At 40.3% G+C, this 20,404-nt stretch overlaps 1 protein-coding gene and 1 long non-coding RNA gene across 8 annotated transcripts in view; one reads left to right on the top strand and one right to left on the bottom strand.

Moving 5' to 3' along the window:
- LOC135309228 (uncharacterized) overlaps positions 1-20,404 on the bottom strand; it is a 217,214-nt gene that overhangs the window by 71,440 nt on the left and 125,370 nt on the right. The window lies entirely within an intron of this gene.
- The window catches only part of LOC135309226 (von Willebrand factor D and EGF domain-containing protein-like), a 170,004-nt gene that overhangs the window by 129,399 nt on the left and 20,201 nt on the right, over positions 1-20,404 (top strand). Inside the window, exons 22-25 of the mRNA XM_064435263.1 lie at positions 7,213-7,308; positions 8,059-8,154; positions 10,444-10,539; positions 12,045-12,140. Coding sequence (XP_064291333.1) covers positions 7,213-7,308; positions 8,059-8,154; positions 10,444-10,539; positions 12,045-12,140 — 384 coding nt within the window. The remainder of the gene's footprint in view (positions 1-7,212; positions 7,309-8,058; positions 8,155-10,443; positions 10,540-12,044; positions 12,141-20,404) is intronic.

Below are 20,404 nucleotides of genomic sequence, written 5' to 3'. Positions count from 1 at the left end.
TTGTAACATTCATTCTCCTCTTTCTTGTCTGGTCTCTCATTCCTCATGCACAGAGCAGGGAGTCTCAGCCATGATGTGCCGGAAAGGACCTTGCTGTAAGCCAGGCTTTGTGGGGGTCTGCAGCCCCCAGCACTGCTACACCTGTCTGAGCTCAGTGCACTATTGGAGATACAAAATGTACAAAAAAAGGTTTCTGTAATGTTGAGCACTTCATTTTTTTTTGCCTATTTGCACATTTCTGAAACATCCCTCCTAAAGGATTTAGAGTTACTTGGCACAAAGGAGTTTGTCTTTAACTTCTGCTTTATACCTAGAGTGGAAAAGGCCCAAACAGGTTCTGGTACTGGGACGCTCAAAGCAAGTCTGGCCACAGAAAGGCCTCTCCTCAAAGACCAGGGCCATGTACTTATGAATATTTACAGTCTGGACAAAAGGCTGCTGTGTGTTTAGCAGACCCATCACTATAGTCCTTAAAACATAAATCTACCTTAAAATGTAAATCTGCCTCTGTCTTTTACTTGTGAGATGTTCCCTTCAGTTACTGGTATTACTGAAAATCTCCCTGGAGAGTCCTTAGGATGAAATACTTTATTACCAACATCATTCTGCATCTTGGGGCTTGATGACACGATGCACAAACATCCTTTTTTGTCTTTTGTCAGTGACCATGACACCTGACTCAATAATTAGCCTGTCCCTTCCCTTCTCCATCCTGAGCCCCCAGCACACCTGCACCCTGGAGCAGAGCCAGTGCTGTGAACAGCCCCCATTGTACCTCCAGCCATGGATGTCCCTTCCCATGTCAGATGAAGGTGATCCATCATGACAAACGAGGCTGAAAATGAGAGTAATTTCTTGGATTAAGGCCTGTCACGACCTCAGCTATCAGCACCTTGTGATGCCCACACTACCCCAACTCCCCTCGAGACAGCAGTGCCCTCTGAGAACAGGAGACACAAACATTGGGCAAAAAATCAGAGCTTAGATGAGACCAACATTTGCAAAATCTCCAGGCTTCAACATAACATCCTTGGCAAGTGAGCAAAAATGTCAAGAGACTCAGACACTATTGATAGTTGTCACCATCTTATTTCACATCAAAATTCAACGAGATAAAAGAACCAGCCTGCTGATAGCAAGTTTTAATACCTTTGGATCTTGAGGGGATGTGACCTTTGTTTAATAAGAATGTCTGAAAATAATGTAAAATAAGAAGTGCTTTAACAAGTGGTATGTATGCTGTGATAGAATACAATTTCTTTTTCTCTCTAAATGTGCAGATTAAAACCAGACTTGGAGGACTTGTAGGAAAAAAAACATAAGCAGCACCCTGAAAACTAAGTTCTTTCTTAAAGTATATCAGAACACATTTTATATCTTTAATGTAAAATGTTAGATTAAATATAACATTTTATATATTTAATATATATATTTTATGTCTTTATATATAAAATTTTATCTCTTTCATATAATTATCCCTCTGGACATGCCCCTCAGCTTCTCTGTCACAGTTCAGTTGGAAGCCTCGTCTGCTTTGTCACCCTGCCCTGGGAGTCACACACTCTTGTGGGAATCCATAAAATCAGAGTGTTTTGGGAAAAACTCTCAGGACCACAGGATGGAAGAGACCCCTGGGGACCATTAGGTGTAACCTCCTACCTTCCTCTTGGACAAACACAGCTAAATGTCAGTGTGTTTGGCTCATATTCAGATATCTGAACTGAGATATTTTCAGACTATTCCATTTCCATCATTCCCTTCACTGCTGGCATCTGCATTGTCTGTCAGAAGTAGAATCCTGCTTTTGTTCCTCCTGCTTTGGTGTAATATAGAATTACAGATTATTTTCCTTCCATCAGCAGCTATGTACTCTACAAGTGAGGGGAGATTAAACAGTTCCTCAAGGCTCTGCAGCTCTTTCCCCTTCCTGCACAAAGGCAATAGGACCTTTTTTTAGTAGCCTAATGTTAAGACTTCACAGCCAAACAGGCCAGCTTTAAAATCTTCATTTCAGAGCAGCGTTTTGGAGACAGTCAGCATCATCTATACAAAACTAAAAAATAAGTAGGGGAGGAAAGGCTTGCTGTAGTCCACTGGATTCTCCCACATTTTCTCTAGCAGAAGATGCTCTCTGGCATTTCTGGAATAAGCCTAGCCAAGCACTCCTCTGGTGATGAGGGAGGTTGCTAAATACCTAATTTTGACTCTGAGTGCTGTTTCCAAGGATATCTGCAGTACAAACCAATGCATTGGTACAGTCTCCTTCTATCAGCTTTTGGGACAGCACAAATCATCTGCCAAGGAGCACTGCAGGAGCATCAGAGCACAAACAGAGCTTTACACATTTCAGCTCCGTGTGCCAGTCGAATAAAAACCTAGCACTGTAACAATGCAGAAGGAGCCCAAACAGGATTGAGATCAGATATCTGCATTTCTGACATTTTGTCAGGTGTGTTACAAGTGGCACGAGTGCTGCAGTGATTTGTAACACTTGGGGCTAACAATCTGAAATATTTGTTAGTGGTGGTGGTCACCCTAGAGCAGTTCCTTGCCATCCTGCCTCTGTTCCCCGCTCTGCCAAGGTGCACAGGTCATCACTTGCAAAGCTGCTGCATCCACTGGACAAGGAAAAGGGGAAAATGCTGTCATTTCCCTGGGCTCAGCTCATTCCCCAGGGTCTGTGCATATGGCACTGCCTGAGAGCAGCTGGAGCTCCTTAGGGTGCCCTGAGGTGGAACCCTGCCTTTCCATTTGATAACAGCATTGAATTAATGAAAAATTCTGCTCTGGGTATCGTCGTTGGGCTTCTTTCTGAGACCTAGACCTGAACACTGATGAAACATAAGGATTTAAACCAAATTTCTCATCATCCTTTTCAGGTTTTTTTGTTTCCCAGACTCCAAGTTCCTTTGATAGGCAGTGTCTGGTCACTAAAACTGTACCATTAAAAAGTCAGCCTCCATTTCATAAAATACAGACAATCATTTAAAACCATTTTGGATTAGGTTGACAGTTAAGGAGTGGTATCTTTCTGGTATTTCAGCAGTCATAAAAGAGCCTCAGCATTCCTGTCAAAGATAAAGTTATAATACTTTAGAGAAATACTCTTAAGAGAGTGAAGTCAGTAAAACTGGATTATTTAATTGTCTTTGTACAGTATTTTCAAAGAGAAGGGGAAGTCTAGAACAGTGGGAAGTCTGGAACAGTGGGAGTCATGTTTTCTGCTCAAGAGTTAAAAACACAGCATTGACTTGACATTACAATAACACTTTTCAAACTAAATAATTTTCATAATAACAGGAGAGATGGAGTAGTTGGGAAAGTATTATGACTTCACCATGCAGAGCTGCATGTAACAAGAAAAAAATTTTTGTAGCTCACATTATTTTTTTTACATTTGATGCCCAAAAAGATCTACCATATCAAACCAGAAGTACTTTCCCTTTCTCCAAGAGCTGCCAACTTCATTTATCTGGAAATATGTGGGAAAGGTAGAGGGACACTCTCTGAAATAGCTTCTCAGAAACTATGGCTCATGTGCTCCAAAACACCACGGTGATGCCTTGGAACTTTATCCTGTTCACCCTTTCCAGCTCACATCTGATTTCACAGTTTTCTATCCTAAAGTCATATATTTCTGAATTTCACTTGTTCTTTATACAAAAGCTCTTCTATAACTTTGTTTATTTATCCTTATTATCTGCATCTTTTCCACTTTTGCTGTAGCTTTTCTGAGCTGAGGGCTCAGCCCTGCCCGTGGTATTTAAGATGGAGTTCACCATGGGTACAGAGCATAAGGAATTCTGGCCTTTTGTGCTCTGCTCTTTTCTTAATGATTCCTACCACTTTATTTGGGGTTTTTTGGCTGCAGATGAGCACTCAGCTGACACTTCACAAAGCAAAATGCATCAGTACAACCTAGCCAGCACTGGTGCCTGCATTTTTATTCCAAATTTATTCAGTCACGTTTTTCTTGTTAACATTCCAGGTGCTATGATGGACATTCCTCTCACAACTGGGCTCCCAGACTGCTGGACTATTTAAATATGCAATAAGTTAATTTAATTGCAGTAGCACATGCTTCAATCCTATGCTTCATTTCATTTATCTGTGTATCTTACATGCAAAAGAAAAGCTTCAGCCCATAGCTTTCCAAAAGAAAAAACAACAACTGAGGAACTTTCCTTTCCCTTCTTCCACCCCGCCCTTGTGCTGAACACATTAAAACTTCATCTTCACATTTTGGAAGTTAGGTTAATGTATCTTTGAAAGGAAATAAATAATGTACAATGAAACAAGGTAGACTGTGCTCCCTTCAGTGAAGCCTGTCCTGACCTGACTTTGGTGCAAAATTCTAGGCAGGCAAAGCTCTCACAGCTCCAAGCCTGGCTTTGTTTGCACAGACCCAGGGCCTCGCGTGGGGATGGCACAGGGAGTTACTCACTGTGGAGATGCCAAGCAATAACTCTGTCCTGGAAGATATTTGCTGATTAGGCTATGGAAAATAAGGGAAACAACACAGCATCTGGTATTCCTGAGTGCCCCTGAAGTTATTGCAGAGAAACTTATAAAAACGGTATGATCTCATTTTAATGGAAAATAGAAGTTTGGGGATATTTCCCAAAAAGCCTTTTCAAAGGAAACAATAATGCACTTCTCCATTTTCACCTCCAGATTTTAAATTGTAAACATAAACATACGTACACTTGACAGCAAGATTGACCATTTGCAGCAATGCTTTCCTCTTTGCTGTTATTTTTCCCTATCCAAAACCGCTTAGTATAAAAACACCGCAATACCTTCCTACAATTTAGCAAATGCTCATGGAAAAAAGTATTCATTTCAGAAGATGAAAGACAGAAGTTTGGGAAAATAATTTGACATAAGCAGTATATTTCTATTACAGTGGGAAATGTCTTTTAAGTGCATATTACTCTTACTGTCACAGAGGAGCCAGTGTTCAGTTTTTATCTTTTGCTATTCACCAGTAATAGAACAGTTTTAAACATTTTACTATTAAATGTCACCGTAAGAGCTAAATGTTTTAATATCCAAAATACCATGTTCTTTTCTGACAGTTCAGATGCATCTCAGGATGTGCAAAGGCCAGATGGAAAGTGTTCTATTCACACGGACACACTCGCTCTAAGTGCTACACAAACCACGCTGAAATAAAGCGTAAAATGCTTGAATGTCACCGTGCTTGGCACAGCACTGAGGCACCTGGAGGCTTTATGCACCCATCATCCTGCAGGAAAGGCAATCACATTTAATGTACTTTAAAAAGAGTGGTACATTTTCCCCCGGGTTTTATACCCCCCTTACAAAGGGGGATAAAGAAATCACAGTCCCAGGTTGCTCCAAGCCCCATCCAAGCTGGCCTTGGACACTTCCAAGGATGGAGCAGCCACAGCTTCTCTGGGCACCCTGTGCCAATGTCTCATCATCTTCATAGCTAATAATTTCCTCCTAACACCTTATTTAAACTTATCTAAATCTATTTAGTTGTCCAGACAAAGATTATTTGGGTTTTTCCCTTATTTTTTTCTTTTTTTTTTTTTCCCATGGATGTATACTTGGAATTTCAGCTAAGTACATGTTGATTTGCAATTTTTCTAAACCTTATCCCATCAAAACTAAATTTAGCTTAATGACATTCTCAGCATATACAGTATGGATCTAAAATACACTTGTAACTCCTCTATTCTCAGGAAGGTCAAATCCTGAAGTTATATAATGCAATATTAAAAATTTCATCATTAAATATCAAATATATTTATTTCTTCAGTGATATTTATGGCAAAATGGTTTATCTAACAGCACCTTCTTGGAGTTTGTCTTTTTTAATACAATTAGAAAATGTGTGAGGGCTTTCATTATCTTTTTGGATGGCAAAGTTCATATTCCATGGCCTGGTGAAAATCACAAGAGGTGATGAGGTCTTTAACACAATAACTGCATTTAAATTACGTGGCTCCCCAAGAATTAGTCCCTCATTTAGCTTTCCATTTCCATAGCCCATTTTCCAGCTTTAAGAACAAAATGTGGTGCATAAAGGTTCTCTTCCCTCGTAACAATTCTTAAAATGAAAGATGCTTTGTTTCAGGTCTCGTTAGCTTCATTTTGCTTTTTCCTTGGAATAACCTTGCTTAGCCTCATATCCTTCATAAAAGACAAAACTCTGCCAGTGAAGTGAGCCAAAGTACAACATTTTTCACTGTATTCACTTCCCACACACAAGGGAAGATATTTTTCATTCTGTGAGGTCCTTTTTTTTTTTTTTTTTTTTTTTTTTCCAGAGGCATGAGGTGCCTCTGGAACACATTTCTTGCTCTGCTCCTGCCACAGAGTTTCTCCTTTGAGTGTCAGTGGTCACCCTGTCCCTTCTGGAATTATTTTGTCCCTTCAGTGATCATCCTGTCCCTTCAGTGATCTTCCTCCTCCTCCTCTTTTGAGTTTGCCATAAGCAATTAACTCTTATTAGAGTATTACAAAAGAATTGTCAGGTACCTGCCTTAGATCCTAGATTTAAGGGTCCAAAATTCCAAGGCTTCCTGTACAATAAAGTTTTTAGATTCAAAATTAATAACATTTGAAAAACAAGCATGCTTTCAGCAAACAGCCTGTTTCAGGAGCTGCAGTTCTTTCCACACTCATTCTCTTCCTTCCATGGAATTACATTGCATACTGCAATAAGTCAAGAAATCTTTACCTAATTTGCTGCTTTGTCTGCAGAGCTCATGCTACTCATTAAATATTAACTGTTTTTGCTTAAATGTTTGCCATTTTGCTGACAAATCCACACACAACTATTTGCTATAAGAAACACTTAATCTCTGCCTTATTGTGAGTTCTGACACCTGTTGAAGCTTACTGACCATCCACAAGGCAGATTTGTAGAGAGGGATGGGCAAGGTCTTGAGTTGTGACTGCATTTGTACTTCATCCATCACTAGCCTTCAAAACATGTACTTAAAAACGTGCATGCTCAGACATTAAATATGATTATGTTAAAACCATTCCCTTGCAGACTTCATACAGCTGCTCATTAGTGCTCTATTGCTAATGGGATAGCTACTGCTATCCTGCAGTGTTTTCCTCAGCCAAATTACTCACTGGGTTAATAAAATGGGATGGGGAAAGGAGTAACCTGTGCTGTGCTCACAACCACTGAGAATTTCATGTTTGAACTGTATTTTTTCACTCCTGCAGCTCAGTGTGAGCCCCCGTGTGAGCATGGAGGAACTTGTCTGCCTCACAACACCTGTTCTTGTGCTTATGGATTTGTAGGGCCTCGGTGTGAAACAAGTACGTATGAACTCACTCAGGCTTTCTTCATCACATGTTTCAATCAGCAGAAAATTACAAGAAAGAAAAAAAAAAAACACCACCAAAAAGCCTTTTTTTTCTTCCTATATTTCCTCTTAAAATGATTATTGAATACAAAGGATTCAAGTAATACAGTAGCTATTTCAGAGCATATATTTACCAGCAGCATTGCTGTATTATGTGAAATATGCACATCTAAATCAACATTTTCCATGTAAAATTGCTTCTGGAAAAACAAACCAAAAAAGAAGAAGAAACAAGTGCATGTTATTTATAGTAATATTTAGGAAATTTAAGATTGTGAGTGAACATAGTAATGCTAATTTTGAGAATACAAAAGACCAGCCATACCTATTAGGAGTAATGCTACTCTGCAATACAAATTTAAAAAGAGGTTCAATACAGAAAATATCTGAAAATCAGCCTTCAAACCCTTCTATATCAGCAAAACACATGCACTTCCATCATTACAGACCTCGCTGCTTATTTAAATATCAGGCTGCCCTTGAGAGGAATATAATTTTATCTGTGAAACTGAGTAGTAGGAATACTTAAAAAGCAAATAATTTTATGGCTTCTAATAGAGAGACTAAATCAAGGAAAGGGACAGCTCCCACCCTCAGTTTACCTCCAGGAGTAATATTATCAGTTATTGGCCGTAATAGGGCAACTTTAGGATCTGCACTGGAGTTCGTGATGAGATATTTTGGGTTTTTGTGTGTTTTGCAGTGGTGTGCAGCAGGCACTGTCACAACGGGGGGGTGTGTGTGTCACCAGACGAGTGCCAGTGCAGGCACGGCTGGAGCAGCCCCTCTTGTGAGACAGGTGAGTGCTTGGCAGGGCCTGAGCCTGTGCCCAAAAGTGCCCAAAATCCCTGAGGTTCCCCCACAGCTCGGTGCTCAGACTGGGAATTGCTTTTTTAATTTCATTAAAAAATGAAAGCCTAAGAAGAGGAGCCCAAGGAAGAATTAAAGCTAAAGAAGAGGAGACCAAGTACAGGGCAAAACCTCAGAAAGGTTGAGTTTATGTAACTGTTCATAAGTTTAGATGTTTATGTAAGTATTCCTAAGTTTAAATGTTTACCTAAATCTCAGGGTTTTATAGAGGGAACCTACAAACAGAATCTTTTTGCAGCTTTTTAAGCTTGTGTGATTCTGGAGCTAGTTCTTGTCACGCTGTGCTGCCAGAATTCACACTGCTCCTCCTGCCTGCATCTCACACTTGCAGAGCACCCACAGAAAGCATCCACAGGAGTGGGGGAGCTCAGGAAAAAGCCACCTCCACCCACCAGTACAAAATGACAAGGTGTGGACTGGAATTAGGTACTTATTTCTAGTCAGGGCTCAAAGTTTTAAACAGACAGAGCGCAGACCCCCCCCCTCTCAGGATCAAAGTCCTAAAAGCTGGGGTGGATATTTTCTCCAAAGGCACAGAAACTACAGCGCTCACCTGGGACAAGGCATGCAAAATAGTGAAATATTAAAAGATGAGAACTACCTGAATCAGTGCCAGACCTGAAGGCTCCAGAGGCAGTCTGCCTCTGCCACGGTGAATATTAAATGGCTGAGACACCTTCAGCCTACATTACCTTTCCTGGAAGGTGAGAGATGTCATTTTAACCTCCATCTCCTGGAGATTGCTCTTCCTGTAAGTGTTAAAATGACAGACCTACTGAGGAAACATAAATTAGCCCAGCTATGATCCCCAGGAAATGAGTGGGATTGTCACTGCTATTCTGGTTCCCACTAGCTCTGCTTTTTCTTTTCAAGGAGTTCTGCAATTTTATTTTGGGGTGGCTTTGAACAGAATCATTCCAAGAGAAGGACAAACAACAAGCAGTAACTTCCAGACCAGAATAACAGCAGCAGGTTTTTTTTTATCTTTGGTGAAAGGCTGCCAGACTCACCTCTCTGGCACAGTTTTGAGTGCACTGCACAGAATATTTTGAGGGCACTGCTGGGGTTTCCCACCTCAAGTTCTATGATAGAAATGTCAGGAATACAGGTATTAAAATTTAAAAAAAAAGAGGATTTTACCACTGGAAATATAAACACTGACAGACTGACACAATTATGGACATCTATGAAGTAGCCAGGACAACGACATGACTAAACCAAACTCCCCTTAAGCAATGAATTAAGTCCATTTTGACTTCATAAGTGACTGCTCCTTAGTCAGAAAAACCTCTCATCTAGACTATAATTTCACTTTTTTTTTTCTTTTCCAAATTGACATTTTATTTCTTCTTTAGTTCATCTGACACATTTTAGCGACCCCTAATTTATTTAAGCTTAAATGCATTTATATTTTAATGGGATATCCTGTAAGATACTGAAAGACAAAGGGAACAGAAAGAAAAAGGCTGGTTTAAAGTGTCACTCTGCTTTACAATGAAAACTTTATCAGATTCCTTATTCTTCACACACTGACTCCCCATCTAAATCAATTTGAAATTCTAATAGTTTTGTTTTTAGCAGTCTGGTACTTGCCACATAGAAATATGCAAGACAGCTTTTAATTCCTAACGCCTGTTGTATCATCTAGAGTAATAACAGATACATAAAGAGGCAAAGGGAGCTCAGCCAGTGGCTTTGTTGGTGATGAATGAGCCAATGTGTTGTGGGAACTGGCATTTAAATGAGGCAGAACAAACAGGTTTTTTGGTGCACACCTATTCAAGTCCATGGAAATGCCACAATGCTCTGCTGAACTCAGACAAAGCAGCAAACAATTAATATCTCATCTCCAGGTTATCCAGGGTGTATTTTATTTGACTACATTTACTACCTTGGGATTGTGCTTGGTGAGAATACTGGAATGGAAATAAATGAACTGTGCGAATCAAAAGAATACATCCGAAAGAAATTAAATTATTACATTAAATTATAGTCTATTTCATCTCCCAAGCTAGGCTAAAACACCACGGAAATGCTCCCACTGTGTCAACCATGAATAAATGCTGCAGCACAACTGATCTGCAAGGGTTGCATTAAACTTTTCACAGTATCACTAGAAATATTAATTCTAATGGCATGTGCAGCAGTAAAAGAGTGCCTACTCTGAAAAGTTCAACATTATCAGAGATTCATGAAGTTATCCTATATTCCCATCCAGCTGTGTGCAATCCTGTGTGCCTGAATGGAGGAGTCTGTGTACGGCCAAACACGTGCTCCTGTCCTTCTGGTTTCTATGGGCCACAGTGCCAGAGAGGTAAGAAAATTCTATTTATCATCTTGATAAAGGGCCCAGGCTCAAAATATAAATCTACCCATAACATTACCTACCCCCACATGAAATATATCCAGAGACTCTCCTTGTCATAACTACGTGTGCTCCTTGTTGTTATAGTCTGCCATAAATCCACTTTTTATTGTTCCTGATGGTATTGGGAAGAAGTAACAACTTATTGCTGATGCCATTAATGGTAACTAAATAATTATTCTAAAACTACTTGAGTCAGTGATATCATTAATTAGCAACTATTCAATGAAATGAGAAAGCATGGCAGTACTTTGTTCATTTTGGTACCCTGTGGGGTGTACTATCCTGGTTTCAGAGCCAGGTGATAATTTACTTTCAAATGGGGCTCACAATGCCACCTACTTGACCACCCTAAATTGTTGTGGATGGGAGACTTCTGTAGGACTTCATCAGATCCTTGCTTAAAATGTGATCCAATATTGCTCTGATTGAGCAGGACCTGATTTTGAATCCCTGTCCTAGATCTAAGCTGAGACTAAGTGTCCTGGGCTTCTCACTCACTCTGTGCTGCAGAAGACAAATTAATTAATCCTTTAATGATCCAGTATCTCATACAAGGAAGAGAACTAAGGGCCCAAGCAGCTGGAACACCTCTGTGCTAACACCACTGGCTTATCTTTTTTCAATATGGATCTAGTAACTCCCCCTGAATCTGGGAATATAAATGCACCTTTATTACCAAAACAACTTCAACATTTAAAGTTTTTTGGTCTTACTCTCTTTTGTTCCCCACATTCCTAGATGAATGTGGTCCTGATGTACATTTTTGCAAGTGAATGATTCACACAGAAAAACCTAATTGAAAATGGAGCTCGCTGGAAACTTTTTTTAATAATGTTGGGGGTGAAGGAGAGAGTGAAAATTATAGACTGTAGCTTTATGATCTTTCTCTTGAACACAGAAGGTGATTTTCAGCATCTAGCTGATTTGAAATTTTTGCTCTCAAGTGTTCTGGTTTAGACAGAGCTAAAATTTGAAAATAAGTATCCACATTCATGGGATCTGAAATTGATGGCAGGATATAATGGATAGATGCTGAAGGAAAGCAAAGCCCTCCCTTCTGCTTCTTTGAGAAAGAGAGAAGAAACAGCGCAAAGGCCAAGTTAGCAAACGTCCAACACTGATCTATATTTCATGGGGAGAAGCCCTTGAGGAAGCCCTTTGACAGAGACTTAAAACTCTGACACCATTGGGAATATTCTGACCACTTAACTGCAAGTATCTAAGAGATCCTCAGGTGCTGGGAATCATATCCCACACATTTTTGCCACAAACACAGAATCAGTGTCCATCCAGGCACCTGCCCAAATCACCCTTTGGGGAGACACCTTCCCAAAAAACACCTCTGTGAGCTGCTCTCCCAACAGAGGCACCTCAATAAGGAGCCTGTGCTTTGGCAGTGTCGATCCCCCAGGTGAGTTTGGTGCACAGAACATTTCCTTTCCTCTCCCCAGCTGTTTGCATTTCCCCCTGCAAGAATGGTGGTCACTGTGTCCGGACCAATGTCTGCTCCTGCGCCGAGGGCTACACTGGGAGAAGGTGCCAGAAAAGTGAGTTAACATTTCAAAACATTTCCCTTTGTTTTCCAGCAGTTCTCTGACTCCTAAACAGCTTTTCTCCTTTTTGTGCATATTCCACAGAACATTTTTCTGTATTTATGCTGTGATCACCTATCTTTCCATCTGATCCCATAATATACCCAAAACCAACTTGTTAATTAGAATAAGTCAATTCAAAGTAGGGAGGAGAACATTTTGCTGGAATCCTCTCTAAATATTTCATGTGTTCAAAATGAGTAACATTTGTATTCAGAGATTAATTAATTATTTTGCATGATAATTTTTTTGGAGAAAGAATTAAAGTAAAAGGCCAAGAAGCTGACTAAGATCCTTAAAAATATTAGAAAGTCATAGTTCCAACTTAATTAAGGTAATTGGTTAACAGCACTTTATCCTTGAATTTGCTCTTGTCACTGAAAACTCCCTTTTTTCACGTTACCATCAGTATTAATATTTGATTCTTCGATTCTTCTGGGGAAATAGGTTATTTTGGCACTTTTACAGACTCAATTGCTCAACAATATCTGTCAGCCAGAGAGTTTAGGATATGTATGTGAAAACTTTTTTTTTTGTTTTGTTTTATTATTTCTTAATCAGTTTGAAATTGGCAAGAGGGGAGCTGTGAAAACAACCATTCTTGGCAGGAAGAATCTGTACATTTCCAGAGCATTTTATGTCTCTCACACACAGAGGGAAAAAAAGCCAGTAAAAAATTCCCCGCAGCAACAAAAGGCCTCTCATTCCCCACACTGCCGCTCTCCCCTCCTTCAGCAGAGAGGGTCGTGACGCACACTGCACAATTGAATAGTCTGTTCTGGCAGGAATGTGCTGGAGGGAGAAAAAAGGAGGAAAAAACCTTATGTTTGGCATCCTGTTTTTGAGGTTAGGGAACATTAGAGAAGTGCTGTTTCCAGCTTTAAACACCCTGCCACATCTCCAGGCAGATCAAAGGGAAGCGTGCTGATGATGATTGCAGTCTAGCAAAGCACTCCCTGGAATCCTCCAAACTCCACCAACTCACAGCAGGTTCCTTTCCAAAAGTTTCTGAGGTTTTGTTGTCCGTCTTGGTGTAACTTCTTGCAAAAATGTTTTTTTGAGGTGATGAAAACAGTTTTATTCTGTCTGATCCAAGCCTTCATTCTACTTCAATAACTGCTATTTAATCTGGTTTATTTAGCCTAGTGTTATAAAAACTTAAATAAAGGGCCTGTAAATGTGATGAATGAAGAGAAACATAATTAAGTGGAAGGAAAGCACTACTTTTTGCTGATTCTGGCCACTGACTGCTAATTGGTGAAAAATGTTGAGTAATCTTTCTTTTTTCTTGCCTAAAGTCAAGAGCACATGGGACAAGTATCAAGATCCATCAAAAGTAGTTGTTAATTCCCAAGATTTTGTAACAAGCAGTTTCTCTTAGAGCTGTATGTCTTCTTATTGTTATATAGAATAATTTCTCTCTCCTCTGTCAGAGGTTCCAGATTTTGCTGCTCCTCTGGAGCAGAAGCCTGCAGAGCACAGCAGAAGTCAGTCTCAGCTGACCTTTGCAAACTTTCCTCCCCTGAAAATGCAGAAAACCAGTGCTCCCAGCAGTGGGAGGCTGCTCTCTGTCCCATGAACCACTCAGAGTTCAAATGCAGAACACTGAGATCCCAAACGCAGAACATCTCACCCCTTTTTTAGGCATGATTTTGTATAATTTTGCATCAGGCATAGACTAAATTGGGGGATTAGATAGAATATGTGGCATACACATATTAAGTCCCTAGCATGAAGAATTCCTACTACCCAACCCCTCTTTTTCTTAAATAAAACACGTAAAAGCTACCATAATATCCATTTGAAATTCCAAATAGAGCTGAGTATCATGCAGCTCATTCTGCAGTGTCACTAGCAGTAAACACCTGTAATTATACATTAATCAGGTTAATTTTGATAATCCTGAGGCCCTCTAGGGTAGCTGACTGTGCAGGGGTGAGACAGCCCCATGGGCTGTGTGCCTGAGTACTCAGAAATCCAGCTGGGAGAATTTTTGTGCAATGCTACTGCTGACTTTCCTGGGAAGGGTATGGCAAGAAGGAATCAGGAAAAAACAGTAGATTTCTGCTTTACAGAGGGTTTTTGAGGGTTTTTTTTCTGGATTTGAGCATCTTTTCTGTCGGGCTTTAAGGATTCCATGTCAGCTAGCTGAGCCCTGAGTTGCACAGGACACTTCAGCTTGCACAGAGTTGTAAAATCCATACAAAGAGTGAGGAAAAAAAAATGCACATATCATGATAGCAAAGCTGTGATCAGATGGGAAGTTTACTGGAAGTTTAACACTGCATCATCTCCCATTTCCAAATCACCAGGACAATGCCAGAGAGACTGCTAAAGGTGAACCTGTGGCCCAAATCACAGCTCAGTGGTGTCCCCTGTTGCTGCCAGGTGACCTCACGCAGAGAAGTCTACAGGTGGCTTAGCCACAATGATGAATGCGACAATTCTGAGAAAAAAATTATTTGGAAGGATTTTATCATTATTTTAATTGTTCTTTGCACTCTGGATATGAAATTGCTGTGTTCTTATGTACTTTTGCACTTCTAGTACCATTTCAAACACTTCTGGCAGCAAAACAGCTTTATTATGTACTTACACTGAGTCTATAATCTCAGAAATTTGGGGTGGATGATTACCTGACTAATAAAACCTATCAAAAGAGTGAGTAAACTTAATACTAAGGCAGACAAATTGGCTGTTAATTCAATGTTGTCATTGTTTGATGCACTGATATTGTTTCCACTGCTTTTAGACATTTCTCTTTCCTTCTTAATATCTCACCTGCAGGGACTGAGGAAAAAAAGCTTCTATTTAATTTTGGCAGCTTCAGATTCTCAATTGAAGGAGATAATAAAAAACTAAAAGCCACACAACCCATTAAAGACATTATTTTTGAACTGAACCCAAACAGGCTATTTGTTTATTTTAAACACATAGAACCATGGCTTAGGGTTATCACTTTCATCCCTGTACTGCTTGGAATTTCTGCCTTATGATTTTTAGTTTCATCATTGCACAGTTTGGAATTTCTAATATTGTCTGCATGACAGCTAAAATGGTGGAGGACACAGTGGTGGCACCTCATCTTTTCTGTTCAGGCTCGCTCTCCTTTTCTTCCTGAGTGTGTGGAGAAAGGCATTCAGCCTGAAAGTTTGTGTTTTGTAGCTAAATAAACATCCCTCCAAAACCCCAAGAAGTGTGAATCAGGGAGGTGTGACTGGCTGCCAGCTGCAGTAAGTGCCTGTGACTATGCAGAGCAGACACCCACAGCCTGGGCGAGGGTGGCAGAGCTGACAGGGAAATGTGTGGCTGTGCCTCAGCAATCTACAACCTCGTACCCTCGCTTGAGAAGGATTGTTTCCAGTATGATCAGTCTTGTTGAGAGAGAAGAGGCAAATGCTGGCAGCACCTCAAAATAAAATATGTTTCTGGATCAACTTTGCATCCAACAAACATGCTTGGGCGTTAGAGAAAAACTGTTTGTGCAGTGGTTTGAATTCCCTTTTGAAAAACACAGCTTTAACAATCCTGGCATGTCACTGCTTTTCAGGAGGCTTTAAAGCAGGGTTCTGACTGATATCTACTGCATCCTTACTAAAATTATAAACAAAGACAACACAGTAGGTTTCCTTTATTTACTATGTGTATTTTCATAGGACTGCTCTACAAACAACCTTTCAAAATGAAAGCCCATAAAAACTGAGTTTTCTTAGGAAAGGTTGGAATGAAGACAAGGGGAGAGGAAGAAGGATTCACGGGACCACACATTTATCCTTTCCTCTGCTGTCTGCTTCTTATGAGTGCATCTCTGAGAGAGAAAAGGCGAGCCACAGCTCCCTCTGGAGCTCATCAGCCAGCAGAGGTCAGGGGAAAACAGCATCCTCCTCCTGCCTTTCCCAGCAGACCAGGCACGCCTGGAGCCTGACCTCAGCCCCTCTTCTGGCACTACCTCATGGCCATGCAACACAGCCAGAGACATGGGGTTTGCTCCCCATGTAAAACTGAGAGCAAGTTTCTGTGTGCAGCTGTTTCCTTGTGTTGGGCTCAATCCTGACGACTTTGTACCACATAAATCATCCCACTGACACTGGGGCTTTGCAGATTGGATCTCAGAGTTAGGAGATAACTATTTCTCCATTTCAGTAATTCCTGCAGCCAGGATTTATAGCCAATTCACAGTGTGCAATATAACTCACAGTCATTCCTCCAGCTCTGCTTGCTCCTCTTCCCTCCTCCTTTCTTTTCCCTTCCCGGTAGCATGAGGACTTTCCTTGCATGAGAGCTAGAGGCAAACTAATTGGAAATGTGAACACTGGGTTTCAAAGGCAGCTTTTTGCTAAGCAATGTCATATTGTGAAAGTCACTGATTTCCCACATTCCAGCCTTCCCATGTAATGTTTCTGTGCATTACTGCCTCGCCAGCTGCATAAGCAGGAAGTTTTACTGCTCAACAAATCAGACTCCCACTGAGTTGTCATCTTGACACTGTGTGATATATTTCTGGAATGTCTTCACTGAGTAGCCAGATTGACTAAAGCTATCAAAAACCAGCCAGTTTGCAAGCCAAAGGTCCAGCAAACCCTCCCACACAAACAAGCAGGGAACAAACCACGTATCTCATTCAAATGGATGGAGGAACCATTTACACCAGACTTGCTTTTCATACAGTAAGAATGTTTTCTTTAAAAGCAACAAGTGTCTATCTAAGATTCCTGGACAGAAAATATGCTTGAACAGTGGGTGCTTGGAAGGAAATGAGCAGCTGCTTATTGTCACATTCACATTCTCTGGAAAAATTCCTTCACCCAGGATTTTTCTCCTGGGAAGCTGAGAAGCCTCAGAGAAAAAGAAAACAATTATTATGTCATTTGCTTCTCCTGTGCTATGCTGGAATGTGTTTGGAGATTGTTTACCCACAGGTGATTGTTTCATTGGATTCTGCTGTGAGTTGTTTTCACTCTTTGGCCAATCAGGGCCAAGCTGTGTCAGGACTCTGAAAAGAGCCATGAGTTTTCATTTTTATCTTTTTAGCATTCTGTAAATATCCTTTCAGTATTCATTAGTATAGTTTAGTATAGTATTCTTTAAGATAATACAGTATCATAAAATAATAAATTAGCCTTCTGAGAACATGGAGTCATATTCATCATTCCTTCCTTCATTGGGGCACCCTGCAAATACAATAGCTTATAGCAAACAGACCTGTAACTTCCTGTTCAAAACAACAAAAATACAAAATTTGTGGGCTGGCTTGTCCCCTGGTTGGTGTCCAGTCTGGAGACACAGGAAAAGGAAACACTGGTCTCAGTTTTCACTTGATTTTCCAGTCTATGTAACATAATAGGTTCATATTAGATGCCATCTTCCTCCCCTGGGCAGGAAATACAACAGAAGATGAACAAAAAAAAAAAAAAAAAAAATCAGGCTACTGCTGTCTTTCCTTTTCAGCTGAACAAAACATGATCCATGCATCTTGCCTGGGGGGAACAGGGAGAGCTGTGACTTCCAACAGGAGACAGTGACTCACGGCACAACCTGGTTTTGGTGTGCTCCCAGAGCACTGCTCCTCACTGCTCACTCTTAGTAAGGATTTGTGACAAAACCATTAGTCGACCTTTCTTAAAAACTAATTTTTTCATATATATGTAGGTGATGCATTTATTTTAATAAGGGGTTTGAGTACATGCATCTGTCTAAATTTATTTTTCAGGAAGGGAACAAGAATAAATCTGGCTAAGAACAGAATATATTTCCTAAATAAGCCCAAAAGCATTATTAAATTTTTTATTCATTCCATAAGCAGAACATTCCCAGACTGCAGCATGAATTTTACTAGAGTAGAACATCTAAATTTTAATATTCTTTACCTATATCTTAAATGCACTGAAGAAATGTACCAGATCTGCTGCTGTATGTAAAAGGATGCCTAAAGCAAAATAAAAGGGATTCCTGAATTATTGTATCTCTCTTTGCAGTGGGCTTCTGTGTGACACAAAATTCTCTTGGCCCACTAATTGATTTAAGAAACAACATTTTGGGGATCTATTTTTTTGATTAAAATATTTTTAAACGTCTCTTTAAAAAGGAGCAATGGGTCTATCACTTGAAAAGCCCAGAGGACAGATGGTCATGGAGATTAATGTTGTCTGTTTATCCACAAAAAGACAGAGGCAAGACAATCCTCTCCAGCACTGATTTCCATGTAAGCTCAAGCTTATTTCTGAGGCAATAATAGCAGGGTGATGAAGAGAATAGTGCAGTGCCAGTGCAGGCAGCAGTCCTGTTCCAAACTTCCTGACCAGGTCCTCACTGTTGGCTAGGTCATCAGCCAGACCACTGCACCCTGTGCCTGCTCTCCTTGTCTTGGGACTTGAGTCTCCCTTTTCTTTTGCACAGATGAAAATGAACCAAATTGCACCAAGCACAGGCAATGCCTTAACCTGCTCAGGGCAAGGAGAATGTGTCCAAATGGCCTGAATTGCTGGTCATCCTCAAGCACAGAGCTCCAAAAACAATCAAGAGAGGAGAAACTGTGTGTATAAGGCCTCTTTCACTTCTCATTCAGGCATGACAAGAAAGCAGCTCAGCAGAACAATTTATATGCAGGCTGGAATGGTTCACTGACCTAATAAAACACAGAGCATTCTTCAATGAAGAGAAAATGTTACCAAACTCAAGCCCCTAACAAGTTGGGAATATGACCTGTGCTGAGAGTATACTTTGCAATTCCCCACATTAATTATTCACTACCAGTTGCAAGATGAGAATAAAGCAGAGCTACAGTCATTTTCAAATTAATAGTGTTGCAATCAGACTAAAACCGGTCCATAAATGAGAAAAAGGATTTACTAATGGTTTCAAAATCTCACAGTTCCTAGCAGAATATTTCCCAAACATCCAAATGTGCACCTACATGTCCTTATTTTGTTTATGGTGGTTTCATTCTGCAAGATGCTGAAGTATTCCACATTTATCCCAACATGATACTGTGGCAGTTTCACCTGACGGCAGACAATAGGCAAAATGAAGATCGTGAGACCAAGACAGAGACATTTCAGTGCAAGGGGAGTGGGGAGTCCCCTGCCTGTATTGCAGTGACAATCCCCCACTGATTCCTGAGGTTTAGGAGTCTTGCCTACCACTCACTCCCAGGGCATCCTTTGGAGGTAGAGATGGAGAGATCAGGATCCTCCTTAGCTGACAGAAAATGTTATCAGCTGCTGAGATAACGTGACAGCAAACAGGATTGCAGTGCATCACACACTGACTCTGGGAGTGCAGTCTAGCAGCTCGGTAGTTTTTCCATATAGTAGTAATTATTTTTCTCATTTTTACTGAACTAATAACTAAATTAGATTTATTTCCTGCTTTAATATCTCTAAAAGGCCCCATAAGTATATCAGAGTACACATCAGCATGAAGACCCAGACATAATTAGGCAAAGCACTGACATTGCAATGCTATCTATATGGTTTGCAATTTTTCTGACCATTTTTTTTGTTCTGAAATGTGTGCTAGGTCATGCAAACTAACTCTTATTGTTGGAGCTCTGTGGTAAAGTGAATATATTAGAAATGCAAACTGTCACCACAACCATCACAATTACATTTACAGCTCCCTCTGTGTCTTGTAGTAATTTGTTCTCCCGCATTGCATCCCTCAGAGGTTTCTACCAGATTATTTTTTATTATTCAGAAAGGTAATTTATTGAAGAAGTGCTTTGCATCTCTGTCAGAGGTACATGAAGCGAGAAATAGGGTGAGCAAACCTCAAAATGATTGGTAGCTTGATATGGATAAGGATCCAAATTTTCAAGCATTGCACAAAATTTGGAATTTTATTACATGACAAGTATTCTTTCTCCCTAAAATTTAATCTGTGGCTGTAATTACTGGCATTCAGTGGATCACACATCTGAGGTTACTCAGAGAGAGCTTGCAGAGAAAGTTATTTATTTACAAACCCAGATCAACACAGATGAGGAATTTCAGATAAAATCAAGCTGTGGGAGAACATATGTGCCTAAAACTCAGCATGGGCAAAACTATTTCCTCACTGCCCTTGGAAGCAGAAAAAGGGGACGGGAAATTGCTGGTGTCCCGAATCCATAACGTGTTTTTCAGAGCTGTGTGCATTTGGGACCTTCACAGCAGCAGATATATTGGTACATCCATCTCACTAATGATCTGTTGAGCATCAGTTATACCCTCTAAAGGGTG

This window comes from Passer domesticus, chromosome 10 (assembly GCF_036417665.1).
Source record: "Passer domesticus isolate bPasDom1 chromosome 10, bPasDom1.hap1, whole genome shotgun sequence".
Taxonomy (NCBI): domain Eukaryota; kingdom Metazoa; phylum Chordata; class Aves; order Passeriformes; family Passeridae; genus Passer; species Passer domesticus.
The sequence above is the reverse complement of the archived record's forward strand: the minus strand, read 5'-3'. Positions and strand labels throughout refer to the sequence as shown.